General features: G+C 49.8%; 2 protein-coding genes across 2 annotated transcripts in view; one reads left to right on the plus strand and one right to left on the minus strand.

Moving 5' to 3' along the window:
• The first annotated feature begins 720 nt into the window (after positions 1-720).
• Positions 721-6,644, plus strand: Pomc (proopiomelanocortin). The gene is made up of 3 exons (XM_048436518.3): positions 721-806; positions 3,955-4,109; positions 5,940-6,644. The coding sequence occupies exons 2-3, from the start codon at positions 3,978-3,980 to the stop codon at positions 6,528-6,530; spliced, it is 723 nt and encodes a 240-aa protein (XP_048292475.3). The 5' UTR covers positions 721-806; positions 3,955-3,977; the 3' UTR covers positions 6,531-6,644.
• Positions 6,645-8,233: 1,589 nt separating this feature from the next.
• Efr3b (EFR3 homolog B) overlaps positions 8,234-15,233 on the minus strand; it is a 78,120-nt gene continuing 71,120 nt past the window's right edge. The window contains exons 21-23 of the mRNA XM_087907428.1: positions 14,323-14,429; positions 12,956-13,005; positions 8,234-12,382 (exon numbers count right to left, since the gene is read on the minus strand). Coding sequence (XP_087763554.1) covers positions 12,277-12,382; positions 12,956-13,005; positions 14,323-14,429 — 263 coding nt within the window. The 3' untranslated portion in view covers positions 8,234-12,276. The remainder of the gene's footprint in view (positions 12,383-12,955; positions 13,006-14,322; positions 14,430-15,233) is intronic.

Below are 15,233 nucleotides of genomic sequence, written 5' to 3' on the forward strand. Positions count from 1 at the left end.
CCAGACCATTCTGCCAGCTCTCACCCCAGAGAGGAGTCTGTTTCCCCTGCCCTCCTGGTTAATAGTCTGAGGCTGGGAGTCTCCCTTGGAGTCTGGGCACAGAAGTGTACCTGTCCTACCTTGGAGAGACAGGCAGGCTGTGCAACTCACTTGCATCCTCCTCCTCAAGAGGTAGCTGCCTTGGGTTGCGGTGGGAGATCGCTGACAACCTGTCATCTTCCTTTCCAAAACAGAGCAGGTAGATTTTGATTCCACAAGACCATACTTTCCCAACATTGGGGAAAATCTGAGGCGTAACAGACACACTCCTCATTAATGATATTTACTTCCCAAATGCCAGGAAGACAGATGGACGCACACATGTAATTTCATCCAGATCTGCAGTGACCTCAGAGCTAGGCCTACCTGACACCAGGATGCTAAACCTCTGCCCTGTCCTAAGTGGAGATCCAACACGGTCCTTAATTAAGTTCTTCTTGACTACCGGCCGCAGGTGTGCACTTCAGCGGGTCTGTGCTAATGCCAGCCTCCGAGCTTTCCAGGCACATCTGCCCTGAGCTCAGCCCGACCGGGAAGTCCCCCTCCCGCCCCCCTCCGCGTGGCCCGGGATTCGCCTGTTGCGCTGCAGAAGCGCTGCCAGGAAGGTCACGTCCAACGCTCACCCACCCAGCCCTGCAAGTATAAAAGCAGGGAGGAGAACGGCAGGGACCAAATGGGTGGCGAAGGAGGAGAAAGAAGTTAAAGAGCGGTGAGCAAGAGAGGACACCAAACATCTTCGTCCCCGGAGAGCTGCCTTTCCGCAACAGGTAAGGTTGCCACAACTAGGGACAGCTTTCCTACCCTGAGCTCTGCCCATGGGCCTTGGGATACTCTGCGGGCGGGAATGCAGACTGGCGCTCTGGCTTGTCGCAGACCTGAGCTCTTCGCAAACTTTCTGAGAAGGAGCTGACCAGGGACATGGGATGGCAGGCTCCAGCGCTCCAGTGGGCAGGCGATTTTGTGATTCTGGGGACCACTGCCGTTGGGAGAAGGGGTGGTCCCGTAGTCTGCAAGGAGGAATGGGGCATCGGGATGCTTAGGATCCTTTTAGACTCCCGACCGATCTCTAGCGAGATCTTCCCGATTCTCTTCCCGATTGTTCGGACTTGCTTATATAAATACACGTTGGAAAGACAGTGGGAGAGAAGGCCGAGTCACAATAAGCTTCTAATAGTGGAGTTCTTTTGTTGCTGCTGCTGCTGCAGACCCCAAATCCTCAATTCCCTGAGCATCCTAGCGGATCCGAGGTGGCTACAGGACCGCAGTCATTCCCTTCACGATCTAGCCTCGGTTAAAAATGGGAAGGGAACTGTCCAAGGTTCTGAACCACCCTGACCTGTTTCGGAAGCTCTCAAAAAGATTATAGGGCGGTGCAGCGAGGAGCAGGTCCCCCAAATTCTCCATGTATAAATAAAGCAAGAAAGGTTTTCACAGAATAACTGGGAAGAATCAAGTAAAATGAAAATAAGTAGTATATGTCTGTGTTTCTCAGTTTGTGAAGCATATGCAGATTATGGCTAATTCAACGACTTATTTCCTTTGGGTGTTATAGAAGTTGGGCATATGCAGTGTGGATAGATGAAGCCTCATCTCCATGCCTCTCGGCTTTACGGAGGGTTATGTCGGCGTCATTGGGAGAGAAGAAGGCTCTCCTGAGTTCAGAGAGTTTTCCTGGGATCCGAATAGATGTGGTTCTGTCAAAATGAATAAATCGCGACTTTCTATCTTCCAGGGATTTTAATGACTGGAATACTACACTCTCCTACTTATGAGAAGCACAACATTTGACATTTTCCTCACTACTTTTAGTTTCTCAAAATGATATAAATAAGACATTTGCTTCTCTTTGAGAAAAGGGGGAAATACAAATAAGAAAAAAATCATAGCAAGTTGCTTTCAGGAGCCATCTAACTGGGAGTTCCCTAAGGGGGAGGAGGAGGAGTTCAGTCCACAGCAGGCGGGCTAGGGGAAGATGGTAGGCTTCTGAAGGCCTGAAATCTCCACTGTGACTCCTTCAGAGACAAACCTCATTCCACAGTCGCCCGACTTCGAGGACAATTGAAATTTAGTTGTGAGAACTATCAGTCTTATGTGATCTTATTTTTATTTACTAATATGTTTTCATGCTAGTTACCATTTTTCTGGGGAATTCGTGATCTCAGCATTTTGGGCTAATTGGCTGCCTGAGTCTGAGCGCCAGGAAGGCTAACAAGGTTGCTTCTGGACTGAGGTGTGGCCCACACAGCTCAATGGTGGCCAGCGCCCACTAATGGTGGTTTTGAAAAAAAAAACCCAGCAAAACACTCAAAGCTTGCAGGACAGCCAGTTCTTGAAGAATGGCACAGGGTGGAGCAGAGGCGATGAAGAGATTCTTGAAGGGAGACTTTCACTTCCAAATCCTCCTTCTCAAAAAGGAAGACTTGGCTCATGTCTCTCCAAATGAGATTTTCTGCCATGTTTATTTTACAATGCAAAGGTTCATTAGGAGCGACAGATATTTTATTTACATATATTTTAATTAAAAATTTTTTTTCAAGACAAGGTGTTTCTCTATGTAGCCCTTGCTGTTCTGGAACTCACTCTGGTTGACCTCCAACTCAGAGATCTGCTTGCCTCTGCCTCCTGAGAGCCGACCATTCACATCTAACTATGAACTAAATTTTCTGTAATGTCTCTTTAACAGCTAACAATCTGGAGTCCATCATGGATGTAGAATTGGTGGGGAATTGATTAGACTAGGGTGACCTCAGGGATCCTTACCTGAGGGGGAGCAGGTATAGTATCCCAAGAGCTAGCAGCACTAGGAAGAGCTGGACACCAGGGGATTAAAGCAGCATGGGTGTTCTCTTCTGCCTGTTGGTCTCTTGACTTGACAGCTGCCCAGAGGTGCTTTCCAAATTCCCCAGCAGTATCTCCGTGGCTCTTCACTGCAGAGAAAGCTTCCTTTCAACCTCCTGCTTTCCCTGTCTTCAGTATCAATAGCCTCTAAGTTCACATAATCAGACTATGAGGGGTACAGCGTGTGGTGTGTAACTTTAGAAAACAGGATAGTTTAAGAGAACTGGGATCTACTTTACAAAGAAATCTTTCCAGTCTGGGCAGTAGTGGCATACTACTTTACTTCAGCACTCGGGAAGCAGAAGCAGGTGGTTCTCTGTGAGTTCGAGACCAGCCTAGTCTACTGAGCGCATTCTAGGACAGTTGAGGCTGCACAGAGAAACCCTGTCTTAAAAAAACAAACAAAACCAAAAAATAAACAACAACAAAAAACCTTCCCAAAGTAACCAGGCCCTGGGAAATGGCAATCACCAGGTAATCTGCGGATGGGACATCAGACTACTGGTTGCTCAAGACCTTGACAAAACAGCCTGTTTTATTTGCCTGTATTAAACCCTAACATTCATGGGAAATCATCAGATTTTAGGGAACAGGGTCCAGACCAGGAATAGCCTAATAATCCTTTCTCTTTTTCTTAGTTACTCCTACCCGTTGGATTCGGAGTGTTGAACTGTAGCTTCAGGCAGGCTGTACACGTAGAAGGTGCTCTGGGAACGCAGGAGAACTTACCTTGACGTCATCATGAACACAAAGAAATGATTTTCCTTGGGCTTCAGTGTTCCCATCTTTCCGATGAAGGATTGGACCACGTGATCTCCCAAATAGCCTCATCTTTAATGTCTAATTTCTTCAAAGGGTTTCAACAGGAAGTAGGGGGCTGCCCGTCACTGTGTCGAGCTCTTCTCTTTTCCCTCCCACGATAGCACATCCTTCAGCTGCTGAGATTGCTCCTGTCCTCAGAAAGCCTTGGACTGAGCAAGTGAGAGCTGTTAGTGTTGGCCTGCAGTCCTTCCTGGTGACCAGCCAACATTGTTCTGCTCCTCGCAGGGGTCCCACCAATTCTGTTTGCCTCTACAGAACTTCAGCCTGTCACCTGGAAGATGCCGAGATCCTGCCACAGTCGCTCAGGGGCCCTGCTGCTGGCCTTGCTGCTTCAGACCTCCATGGAAGTGTGGGGCTGGTGCCTGGAGAGCAGGCAGTGCCAGGACCTCACTACGGAAAGCAACCTGCTGGTATGTGGACATCGGGTACCACTTTGGTTTGGGGAGAAGATGGCTTTGGGCTTAGGACAGCTCAAAAGGAAGAGCAGTTGGGGGGTGTGGAGATAGGGAAATTCATCTCCATTGATTGGAGTGACCCAGAGCAGCAACAGAATATTTCCCATAAGGTTGGAATTAGACAAAGGAGAGGGAGGAGGTGACTTAAGAGAAAAAGGGGTCTGGCCCATGATTTCTGCCCTATCATCCTCACTTCCTACTCTGTTGTCTGTGAAAACCCCTTGTCATATTTTAGTTTAGACAGAGCCATATTAACCATGATTGTTCTCTTAATTGATCCTCTATCTTTACCCTTTAGCTCCCAAATTAACTCCTCCTTTATATATAAGTGAAAACTTACAATTTTTATTCCTATTTCTTTATCTTCTTCCAGTCACAAAGCCGTTGCCAGTTAGGTATTTCCACACAGCATCTCCCGAGGGAGAAGGAAAGACCAAGTACTGTGTGTGTGTGTGTGTGTGTGTGTGTGTGTGTAAAACGGTGCCAAATAGCTCATGCTGTGTCTAGAAGGCAGGCTTCCTGCCAATTCCTTTCCAGTCTTTCTAAAAAGAAAGTAAAATGCCCTTTGGGACAGGTTGGAGCTCCTTCTAGGTCACCACAGGGTGTGCACATAAATGCCGGGTGCCTGTTACTATTATCAATAGACAGTTGAGGCTAGGTAGTGGGAGCCACCTCCTCAAGACATAAGGGCAAGGTTCAAATACAATGTTTCAGACTCAGAGGGCCCAAGGAACACTTGGGAGACTCCAGTTCAGAAAAATCTAAGACTTGATTTTGAGACACACATTGCATCACCTCTTCTGAGATCTCACCAGAAAGAGGGGAGGGTGTGCTAAACAGGATCAGAGTCATAGGTTCTATCCCCACCTCTGACACCTTGATCTTTTTCTCTTTCTGACTCCCCCCCATTTCATTATCTGTCCTTGGGGAAAGGTACTTAAATCACATAGATTTTACCATCCATTGTTAATATTCTGTGGTATTAGAATTCTGAATCCCTGGTGTAGAAAACCCTCAACTGGAAAGAGTGGGTAGGATCCTTCTGTTTTCTCCTCAGTAACTTCCAAAGATCTAAAAATCTTAAGGATGCAACCTACGGGTAAATAAAGCCCCCGTGGTCAAATCCCCTAAGACCAGAGTGCAGAGCCACAAACATTCGCGGTGATAGAAAATACCCGACCTTCCAACCTTCCTCCCAGTCAGAATGAGGTGGCAGGAAAACGAACTAAATTGTCTCAATTCTGATTGAGAAGATGCATGATCAACTCACAGAGTAAAGGTCCTAGTGGATGAAGGGAAGTTTTGAGACAAGGGGGCAAAGGTACAGGGCTGGAGTAGACATGAAACTGTAGATTACTGGGGTTAAGATTGAAGCATTGTTGAAAATTCAGGCCCCAGAAGCCAGATATCTATAACCAGGAAAGATTCTCTCCCAAATTCCAATCCCATGCCCCTCCTTGTACTGAAAAGGAGCCACACTTTGCCATCAATAAGTGACAACACTCCCTTTTGGTGCATATGATAGCAAGGCCCTCATAGTAAAAGCTACGGAAGATAAGCAAGGAATCGGTAGGGGTGCTTGCTGCCATCTAGGCAGAATCATGCAAGAGCAAGAACAACTTTGTACAGAATGTCGGTGGGACCTGGGTGACCCGGTGCCGACGTGCAGGTGTCCATGTGCTGGGCGCGATGGCCTCGAGGCCGGAAGTGATTCCAAGCCCAGGGAAGGGGAACGGTGGCCACAGAGCCTGCCAGGTCTGGCTCACACCTCGGGCTCTCCCACAGGCTTGCATCCGGGCCTGCAAACTCGACCTCTCGGCGGAGACACCCGTGTTCCCAGGCAACGGGGACGAGCAGCCGCTGACCGAGAACCCCCGGAAGTACGTCATGGGTCACTTCCGCTGGGACCGCTTCGGCCCGAGGAACAGCAGCGGCACGGCGCAGAGGCGCGCGGAAGAGGAGGAGGAGGATTCTGTGGCGGGGGAAGATGGTCGCTCTGAGCCCGGCCTACGCGAGGGCAAGCGCTCCTACTCCATGGAGCACTTCCGCTGGGGCAAGCCGGTGGGCAAGAAGCGGCGCCCAGTGAAGGTGTACCCCAACGTCGCCGAGAACGAGTCGGCAGAGGCCTTTCCTCTGGAGTTCAGGAGGGAGCTGGCTGGCGAGCGCCCCGACGGCCTGGAGCACATCCTGGAACCCGACGCCGCCGCCGCCGCCGAGAAGGAAGATGGGCCCTACCGGATGGAGCGCTTCCGCTGGGGCAGCCCGCCCAAGGACAAGCGCTATGGCGGCTTCATGACCTCCGAGAAGAGCCAGACACCCTTGGTGACACTCTTTAAGAACGCCATCGTCAAGAACGCTCACAAGAAGGGCCAGTGAGGGTGCAGGGGTCCTCTCACCCCGAGCCCCCTCCCTGCATGGGCGAGCTACTCGCCGCAGACCTCAAGCCTCCTAGTTAGCCTGTAGTTAGGAAATAAAACCTTTCAGATTTCACAGATGGCTTTGACCTTCAATATAGACCGCGTGAATAAAGTCAAAACACAAAAAACCGTCCAATAACACTACCATGTGACCAGATGGTTGTTTAAAAAAAAAACATACCTCTACCCACTTGCCCCAGCAAATGACTCGGGGGTGGGTGGGGGGACAGATAGTTTGGGTGGCTCAGGGTGGATTCTCTGTCCAACATTCCTGCGGCACCACCAAGGCCCACTCCCCATTGGGAAGGGCTTCTGTGTGTGACCTCAGGCAGGTCCCTGAAACCTCCCAGGATTTAGTTCCCACCTGCCCCTTCTTGGCATAAGGGCTCTGGCAGGAATAAAAAAAGAAAAGAGATGACATTATTTTATCAGGAAATTGTGAAAGTTGAGAGTTGACAGCAGTTTCAGTTTGGTTATTCACATATACTCAAGGCACATGACCTTCTGTACACACCGTGGAGAGAGACGCTTGAGTCTTGAGGTGGTTTCCTATCTTATTGTGTCTCCCCAGCTCCCCAATTGTCTAACTTCAGTCCTTCATCCCCAAGTTCTCCCTGAAGACCTCCACTACCTAGAGCATTAACTCACTGGCCTCCAGCTGCTCTCCTGCCTATGCAAATTACGTTAACACAAATATTTAAAAAGCTTGCTGGTCTCATAGTCCCTGGCTTACCAACCAAAACAGTATCCCCTCCCTCCCAATTTCCTAACAGTTGCAAACTTTTGGGGCAAAGGATGTAGAGCCCACATCAACCATGTCCACTTGCCTACCAAGCCTTCAGGCTCATGCTTCCTGGGATGAAGGTCCCGTTTCGTGTCTGCTGGTCTCATTGTTACCCTTCAGTTCTTCATTGCCCGGACCCCATCTTCAGTGCAACCTTTGCCCACCTTTGTGAATCTTGCCTCTTCCAATGCAAGCCTAGGCTCAAGACCACCTCTACTAGGCCAGTTCTGCTCTCATTCAGTGGCCCTGTTCATTTTCGGGGCTCCTGTAGTCAGCTCCCTCTGTGCTGGAGGGCATGCTGTCTGGCCGTGAAGGCAAGTTACTTGGTGTGTGTCTGTGCGGTCCCCTACTCTGCAGGCTTGTGTTATACTGCTTCTGTGTCCTGTGTCGTCACAACGCAGGGGCCAGAGTTTTGCAGTTCATTACCATTAAAGGGAATGAACGTGTACCTATCGCTAGATTAGACATCCATGGACCACACACATCAAAGCCTGGTGTATCTGTTCATAACCCCTTATATTTGGTAGGCGTTCACAAAAACACCATGAGCCCCTGGAAGTCCTGGTGTGTGGAGAGTCAGAAATCTTGATTAAGCGCTCCCTAACGTGGGTCGTGGGAAATGAGCTAGAATGAAGAATAGCCTGGCCTTCCTGAGGATGCTCCCTCGCTGGAATCCTCACTTAAGGCTTCCATCTCTGTACCGTCCTTGGCCTCCCCCCACGCCTCCTCCACCATTCATTACAGCCAGGTAAAGCCAGGGCCAGTGGGGGTGGTTAAATGCCAATGGCACACTGCTGATTTTTTCAGATTCTAATTTCATCTAAAACAAAACAAAAAAACCCCAGCCATTTCCTTTTAAGAATTTCAACAGACAGCCATATGGTGACAACATTAACATTTATTTGAAAAGGGCATTGTGCAGGCCCACTGGGAAACCACGGCTAATGTCTTAAAGAATGACTTTGGAATAGTCCTTCCAACACCGGTTCTCCCCCGACCCCTGTCTCCCTGGAAGGAAAACTAATTAGATTCAACAAGGTTAAAATACAGGAAGCTACCACAGGTGCCAATTCTGTACTCACATATAAATAAGTCGGCTATAATATATACAACGTTGGCAACTACAAACTACATTAAATACATGCATTGACATAGGCACATACACACTCAGCCAGGTCATGAAGGTCTAAAAGAACTCAGACACATTGAGATGGATGGGCTGGAGCATCTATGGGTGTTCAATTTTATATTCCATATACCAGAATCCACAGCCATGAGGAGTTCAGAGGGCAAGTAAACCAGGTAGTGGCCGCCTACACTGTGAACCCAATACTCCGGGAGGCAGGGGTAGGCATATCTCAAGAGTTGTCAGGCCAGCCTGGTCTAGAGTGAGTTCCAGGACAGCCAGGGCTGTCACATAGATAAACCCTGTCTTGAGCACCCCTTCCCCCCCAAAAAAGAAGGCAAGTGCTGGGCTCTGGAGAACCTATGCTCCCTGAAGGAGCCAGGCTGGTGCCAGAGGGCAGCCAACATAGCCATGAAGTTTTTCCCTTTGCCCCACGGTTTCTCCTCCTCACTCCCCCAGGTAGCCGGGATCAAGAATAAGACCTCCCATGACTCCCCTTCTGCAGTGGCTAGATCTAGACCTAGCTTGGGTTACAGAGCCATAGGAAGCAGACTTTTACACTAGAGAGATAGAGGCAACAGCGTTCCTTGAACCTTACCCCCAGATTCCAGAGGACAAGACCCCTTGTCTTTCAGTGCAATCTACTTGCCAGAGGTCAAGGGGAGCAGACACTGCCTGATACAACCCTCCCCACCTCCAAGTCTGCTTCTAAACACAACCTTCAGACTCACAGCTAGGGCGTTCCTTCCCCCCAGATCCCCAAACAGAGCCAGCCACTTTCTTAGCAGCATTCTAGGAAGCAGGCTGGCAGCCCAGGACAACAGAAGAGCAGCTGGTGGACACTGTGCCCCCTGCCCCAAGAATCCGGAGGAACCTTAGGGCTTTTCCAGATCCTACTCCCGCAGTATGCAGGATGTGGCTGCTCAGACCAAGGTCCTTGGTCCCAGGCTCACGGTCCCCTGCTTTTTTAGGTTTTCTTATGAGGTTACTGAGGAGGCATGAAACCATTTGTTTTCTAGTGATCGAAGTAAAGAGGAAATAGGCTCAGCACAGGGGAAGCAGCAGCTGTTTCTGGAAGGAAGGCATTTCCTGTCAATCCGCTTCTCACACTTGTTGATGATCTACCAAATTAACTTCTGAACCTCAAAACACACTCACGCCTGTTAGATTCTGTCAGCAGGATGCCACCCTTCGGCCCTGGCCTATGAAGCCAGAGCCCTGGGTGCTTTGGTGGGGTGGGGACCAGTTGGCCTTAATGACTTTGCTGGCTCCTTTTGGCCCTGGTTTACAACAGAGAAGGCGACAGAACAGGGCATGGACAGTGCTGTCAGACACCAGAGGCTGGGGAGGCAAGAGTCACACTGGGTCCCTCCCCCAGCCTGGTGATGGAGTGACAGACTCTCTTGTGGCCACCATCTAGACTTCCTGACTTGGCCAGGATCAGATTCCATTCCTTGTCAACAGGCAACCCAATAGCCTACTGAATATAAACTTAAATCTACTAAGAAGAGGGCACAGATGTGTGGCCCGCTCTCTAGAAGCAGCACATCCCTGTTAAGCAGCCATGGTGTGGAGACAAAGGAAGTTCAGAGGAGGACTGCGGAGCAGCTGAGTCTGCAGAACTGGAACTCTGTTCCCTTTTTCCAAGGCTGGGTTGAGGGACAGGGCCTGTGAAGGCCTCTGTTTCTGATGCCTGGTTCTAGAGAGACTCCAAGAAAGAGGCTCTCACAATCCACAACAAGGGTCAAGCTACCTCAGAGAGGACACTGATGTCACTTGGGAACAAGAAAGAAACTGATGCGCTCTTATCCAAGCCAAGCTGGCATAAAAGATGTGGTGGGCAGGTGAAGAAAGACACGTTTTTAGCTCAAGGCTTAGATTTTCTTAGTTGCTAAAGGGTTACTTGCCTTCATGCTTTTCGAAAAACTTGGCTTCTTAGTAAAGAGATATTAAGGAGAAACCGAAGTCCATGCTTATAAAGTTGGATTGAGCGACAACCACATAGCTCCAAAGTCAGGGCGGCCTCGTCCTCAGGGACATGAGATCATGGAGGCCATGCAGGAGCCGTGAGCTCACAGCTCAGTGCAGAGACCACGGGAAAGAGTTACATTAGAAGTGAAAAATCTATGGGGACAGGGTCAGATAGGTCCCATCTGTGACGTTTAACGTATGTGCAATGGGGAAGTACATGAGTTCCAGTCCTCCCAATTCTGGAAAATGTCCCCACCTGTCCTAGTAGGTGAGCAGGCTTTCACCATGCAGGATCATATCCAGGGCTGTGGTCTAGAGTGTCCTGAGAAGCCCACACCCTCCTTAGCAGAAATGGCTCCTTTATGGTCCTGGGTCACACGGCCTAAAATTACACCCTAGAAAGGATTCCTGCAAGTCAACAGATCAACTCCCTTTTCCTAAAAAGCAAAATTCCTAGAAGCAGCATTGGGCCTGAGAGGAAAACAGCTCAGAAAACTCACAGGAAGTTTGAAAGGGAAAGAAAGAACTGTCCTGGACCATGGACTCCCACTGGAAGAGGCCTGGGGTGCTGCCAGAGGCATCCTGGGAGGCATGAAGACACCCAGAGGGGCACCAGGAAAGGGTCATCCACCCAGCCCTGGGTCAGTGCTCCCAGAACACATGAGCCACATAAACACAGGTAGGTGGTACACAGGGAAAATGGAAGCAAAGGGGTTTCCACCACTTCTACCCAGACCACAAACAAAGCCAATTATCCTCAATGTCTCAGACTTGGCCCAGAGGGGAAAATATCATTTCAATCCTAGCTGTTAAATCTCTTTCCTTGAATCCTAAAGTGCCACTTGTTCAATTAATCCCAACACACACACACACAAACACACACACACACACACATTCCTGCTGCAAGCATCCTCCATGGGAAGTGATGTGGACAGGCCTCAAGGCCCCTGGCATTTCCTCCCCGCTTTCCAGTCACCTAGGACCAGCTAGCCTGCTCAGCTGTCTCTCAACCCAGAGGATGTGGAAACACTGTGGGACATTTGGAAGAAAGGTATCAGGGAACACACTTAGCAACCTGGGAAAGACCCAGCAGAGAGAGAACCGCAGAAGATCTGTCACAAGCTTCCTCCAGACAGAGGAGCTGAGAAGATGCAACTTGCCACACTTGTGCTTTGCCGATGCTGCCACCAAGCCCGGGAAGAAGCAGGCCCTCTCTGTCCCCAGCCTGTTGTTCTCCCGCCAGCCTCTCTACCCCAGCTTCTTCTGTAAGTGCTCAGCAACCATTAATAGTAGAAAAAGAAACAGACAATTGGAAAGTAAAGAAGAGGCTCCGCCAGACACCAGGACTAAGAGGTGGGAGCACACATCTCCGTCCAGCTCTTACACTGTCACTTTTTGATGAGGGGACTTTCCTCAGCTTCCCCGAGCACCATCTCTGACTTTCTTAGACCATCGGTGCCTTCATCAGGCTCCTTCCCCTGGGGTGTCTGACACTCCCTCCCGGACACATTCCCAATGGAAGCTTGCCAGGCCCATCTTGTGTCTCAAGGGAGACACCCTCATGATTCTCTGTCCCTGGCTGATATGAAAGGGAAGACAGATGAGGTGCTTAGCCCCAGAGGGCAGGAAGCTGGATCTTCCTCACAGAAGACCAGAAGAGGGCAGGAGGGCCACGGAGGACCAGAGGCTCCATCTTTGCTCAACTTGGGAGGAGCCACCGTCCAAGGTGACTTTCTCTGCTCTCCTGGTTAGGTTTCCACATGGTGAGAGTGGGTAGGAGGGCGGTCCTTCCGGTGTCCTCTGAGGAGTTCTGTCTCTTGGAATTCAGTACACACACAGGTCAGGAAACTTCATCTCATAGACAGGGATGGAATGGTTCTGTGGCTGGCCATATGCAGCAGTGATGGTCCCTGAAGGGCTTGGAGGGGGCCTGGGGATACACGGAAGAGAAAGGTATGAAGCAGGGACTGAGGTCCTACCCTTGTGCCACTGAACCCGGCAGTCACTTTCCGAGCCTCTCTAAAACTCAGACCGTTCCCTGAGTTCCAGATTTTCAAGATGTTCTAGGATCTTCAGTTCGAGCTGCCTGTAGGCTCCAGTGGCTCTCAACCTTAACGCTGTGACCCTTTAATACAGCTCCTCATGCTGTGGTGACCCCCACACATAAAATTATTTTGCTGCTACTTCAGATTGTAATTTTGCTCCTGTTATGAATCATAAATACCTGATCCTCAGGATATCTGATATGTGACTCCCAAATGGGGTCTTGACCCACAGGTTGGGAACAGCTGCTTTTTGGCAACACAGGTGCTTGCTGGGGACACCGTGACTCTCATCCTTCTCTAGACCTTACTAAGTCAGTTTCTTGCCCACTTATGGTGGCTGGGAATAGAGGCTGAGGGTGGAGGGCTGCAGGCAGGTGTGAGAAGAGGACTTAGGATAACGGCCCTGACCTGCGATGCTGGACACGGAGGTAGGGCCCCCTGTCTGGGCTGCCACTTACCGGATGGTGATTTCAAAGATCTGGTTGAGTTTGCTCTGCAGCAGTGATGCCTAGACACAGACAGAAGGAAAGTGAACGTTGGGCTCCAAGAGAACTGCCACCTCACTGGCCCCCTGCACAAAGGACACTACTGCCCAAAGTTTCTGGCAGGAGCAACTGTGGGAGGGTAGCCAGGTAGATACTCTTAGCTCTGGCACCTGTCTATTGAACTTGCACATCCAGATGTGTAAGACCACCCATCAAAGGCTGGCTGGGGACCTGACAGAGGGCTAGGAAGACCAGAGAGGGTTTGGGCAGGCTTCTGCTCCTTAATATGGGGTAATAGGATCTGTTGGGCTTGGGGTCAGGAGACTGGGGCACCGGGTCAGGAGGCTAGAGCTGATGCTACTCTTTTTTGACATGAGTCCAGCACTTGAGCTTCCTCCTAGATCACAGAATGGGCAGTCAAACTCTCAAAGTGGGGTGGGAATAACTTACAACAGGGAGCACAGGCTTGGGAGATAAGTGTTTTTACACAGCTACAAAATAATGTAGATCTTATATCAATAAATTTAATATATAAGCCACACGCCTGTAACCTCGGCACTCAGGAGGCTGAGGCAGGACGGTTGAATGCTGTGGTATGAGCCTGGGCTACATAGTGAGTTCAAGGTCAGCCCAGGACGCCACAGCAAAACCCCCATTTAAAAGAACCTGCTGGCTGGTGAGAGGGTTCAGTGGGCAAAGTGCACACTGCACTGGTAGCCTGAGTTAAAACCCTAGAACCTACATAAAGGTGGAAGGAGAGAGCAAAAGCCCCTTTTTATATACCTCCATATACATACACATATACACACAGGATAATAATAATTAAAAAATTGTTTTGTTGATAGGGTATCCACCCTGGCTGGCCTGGGATTATCTATGACAACCAGTCTAGCCTTGAACTCAGAGACCAATTGCCTCTACTCTCTGAGTGGTGGATTAAAGTATGAGCCACTACAACCGGCTGGTACCCTCTTACTTCCCCCATCCCTCCCTGCCTATCTTTTTTTTTTTTTTTTGAGATCTCACTATGTAGCTCTGGCTGGCTTGAGATTATCTATGTACACCAGGTTGGCCTCAGATTTACAAAGATCTGCCCGCCTCAGCCTCCCAAGTGCTGGGATTAAAGGTCTAAGACAGTGAGTGATAAATAAAAGCTCAGACTCTGGGCTGAGGGGGAGCAATGTAGTGGAAGGCACTGGGGTAAACGGCAGTGCACTGTATACTGAAACCAAAACCCTAATTTCTGCAGGACAAAGAGCTCGCATCTGAACTCAGTCCTAACCTGGACCCAAGTCTGCTTTCTGATTGGTCAGGAAGGCACCCTCTGGTATGTTACTCACCCGGGCCCCACAGTGAGCTGCAATTTCCTCGAAGGGCGCCTTCTGGAATTTCTCTACCACCTGTCGTCGCCGTTCACGCTCCTGTTCCTCAACCGCCACGCTGTCCACTGTGACACGGACAACTGGGTTAGTGTTCAGGGAGAGTTAGGGGGAGGAGCTTGAGGGAGATGGACAGGGTGGGCTCTTGGGATGAAAAGGGGGCCGAGGCATGGAAGGACTGACTCTTCCGGCTTCTCCCTGAGGCCCCGCCGTCTGAGAATCAGCTAAAAGAGCCCACTTCTGGGCTTTAAAGATCCACTGGCTGCACTCCTGCTGGGTCTCCCAAACAGAAGAGCTCAGAGAGCCGTCCCTCTGAGTACTGCCAGGGTAGTTTGAAAAAGCACCTGCGGCTCAGCGGTGGTGGTGATGCCTTTAATCCCAGCACTCAGGAGGCAGAGGCAGGAGGATCTCTGTGAGTTCGAGGCCAGCCTGGTCTACAGAGTGACAGGACAGTCAGGGCTACACCGAGAAACTCTGTCTTGGGGAAAAAAAATTAAAAAAAGAGAAAGAAAAAGGATCTGAACAATGGAAAAGGCAGCTAGATGGTAAGAGTTAACACAGCCCCTCAGCAGAGCAGTCTGAGGAAATTTCACTTAAGGCTTTTACACAGACTACTTGCTAACCAAAGACGACAGTTAGTACCAAATAAAGAAAAATAGGGAATAAGTTTGGAGGTTAAATAAGGATCACTGTTAGGGGGTTAAGGAGGCAGATGGCGCATTTATCTATCTATTTATCTATTTATCTACCTATCTATCTGTCTATCTGTCTATCCATCCATCCATCCATCCATCCTGGCTGTTCTGGAGCTTACTACATAGTCAGGCTGGTCTCGAACTCACAGAGAACTCATAGCTGGCTACCATCTGCCT

Source organism: Myodes glareolus, chromosome 6 (assembly GCF_982192425.1).
Source record: "Myodes glareolus chromosome 6, mMyoGla1.1, whole genome shotgun sequence".
Taxonomy (NCBI): Eukaryota; Metazoa; Chordata; class Mammalia; order Rodentia; family Cricetidae; genus Myodes; species Myodes glareolus.

Bases quoted from the DNA above. Each gene is read 5' to 3' on its own strand.
- Pomc (XM_048436518.3), top strand. From the start codon at position 3,978: ATGCCGAGATCCTGCCACAGTCGCTCAGGGGCCCTGCTGCTGGCCTTG. The intron at 4,110-5,939 runs GTATGTGGACAT...GCTCTCCCACAG, and splicing joins CTACGGAAAGCAACCTGCTG to GCTTGCATCCGGGCCTGCAA.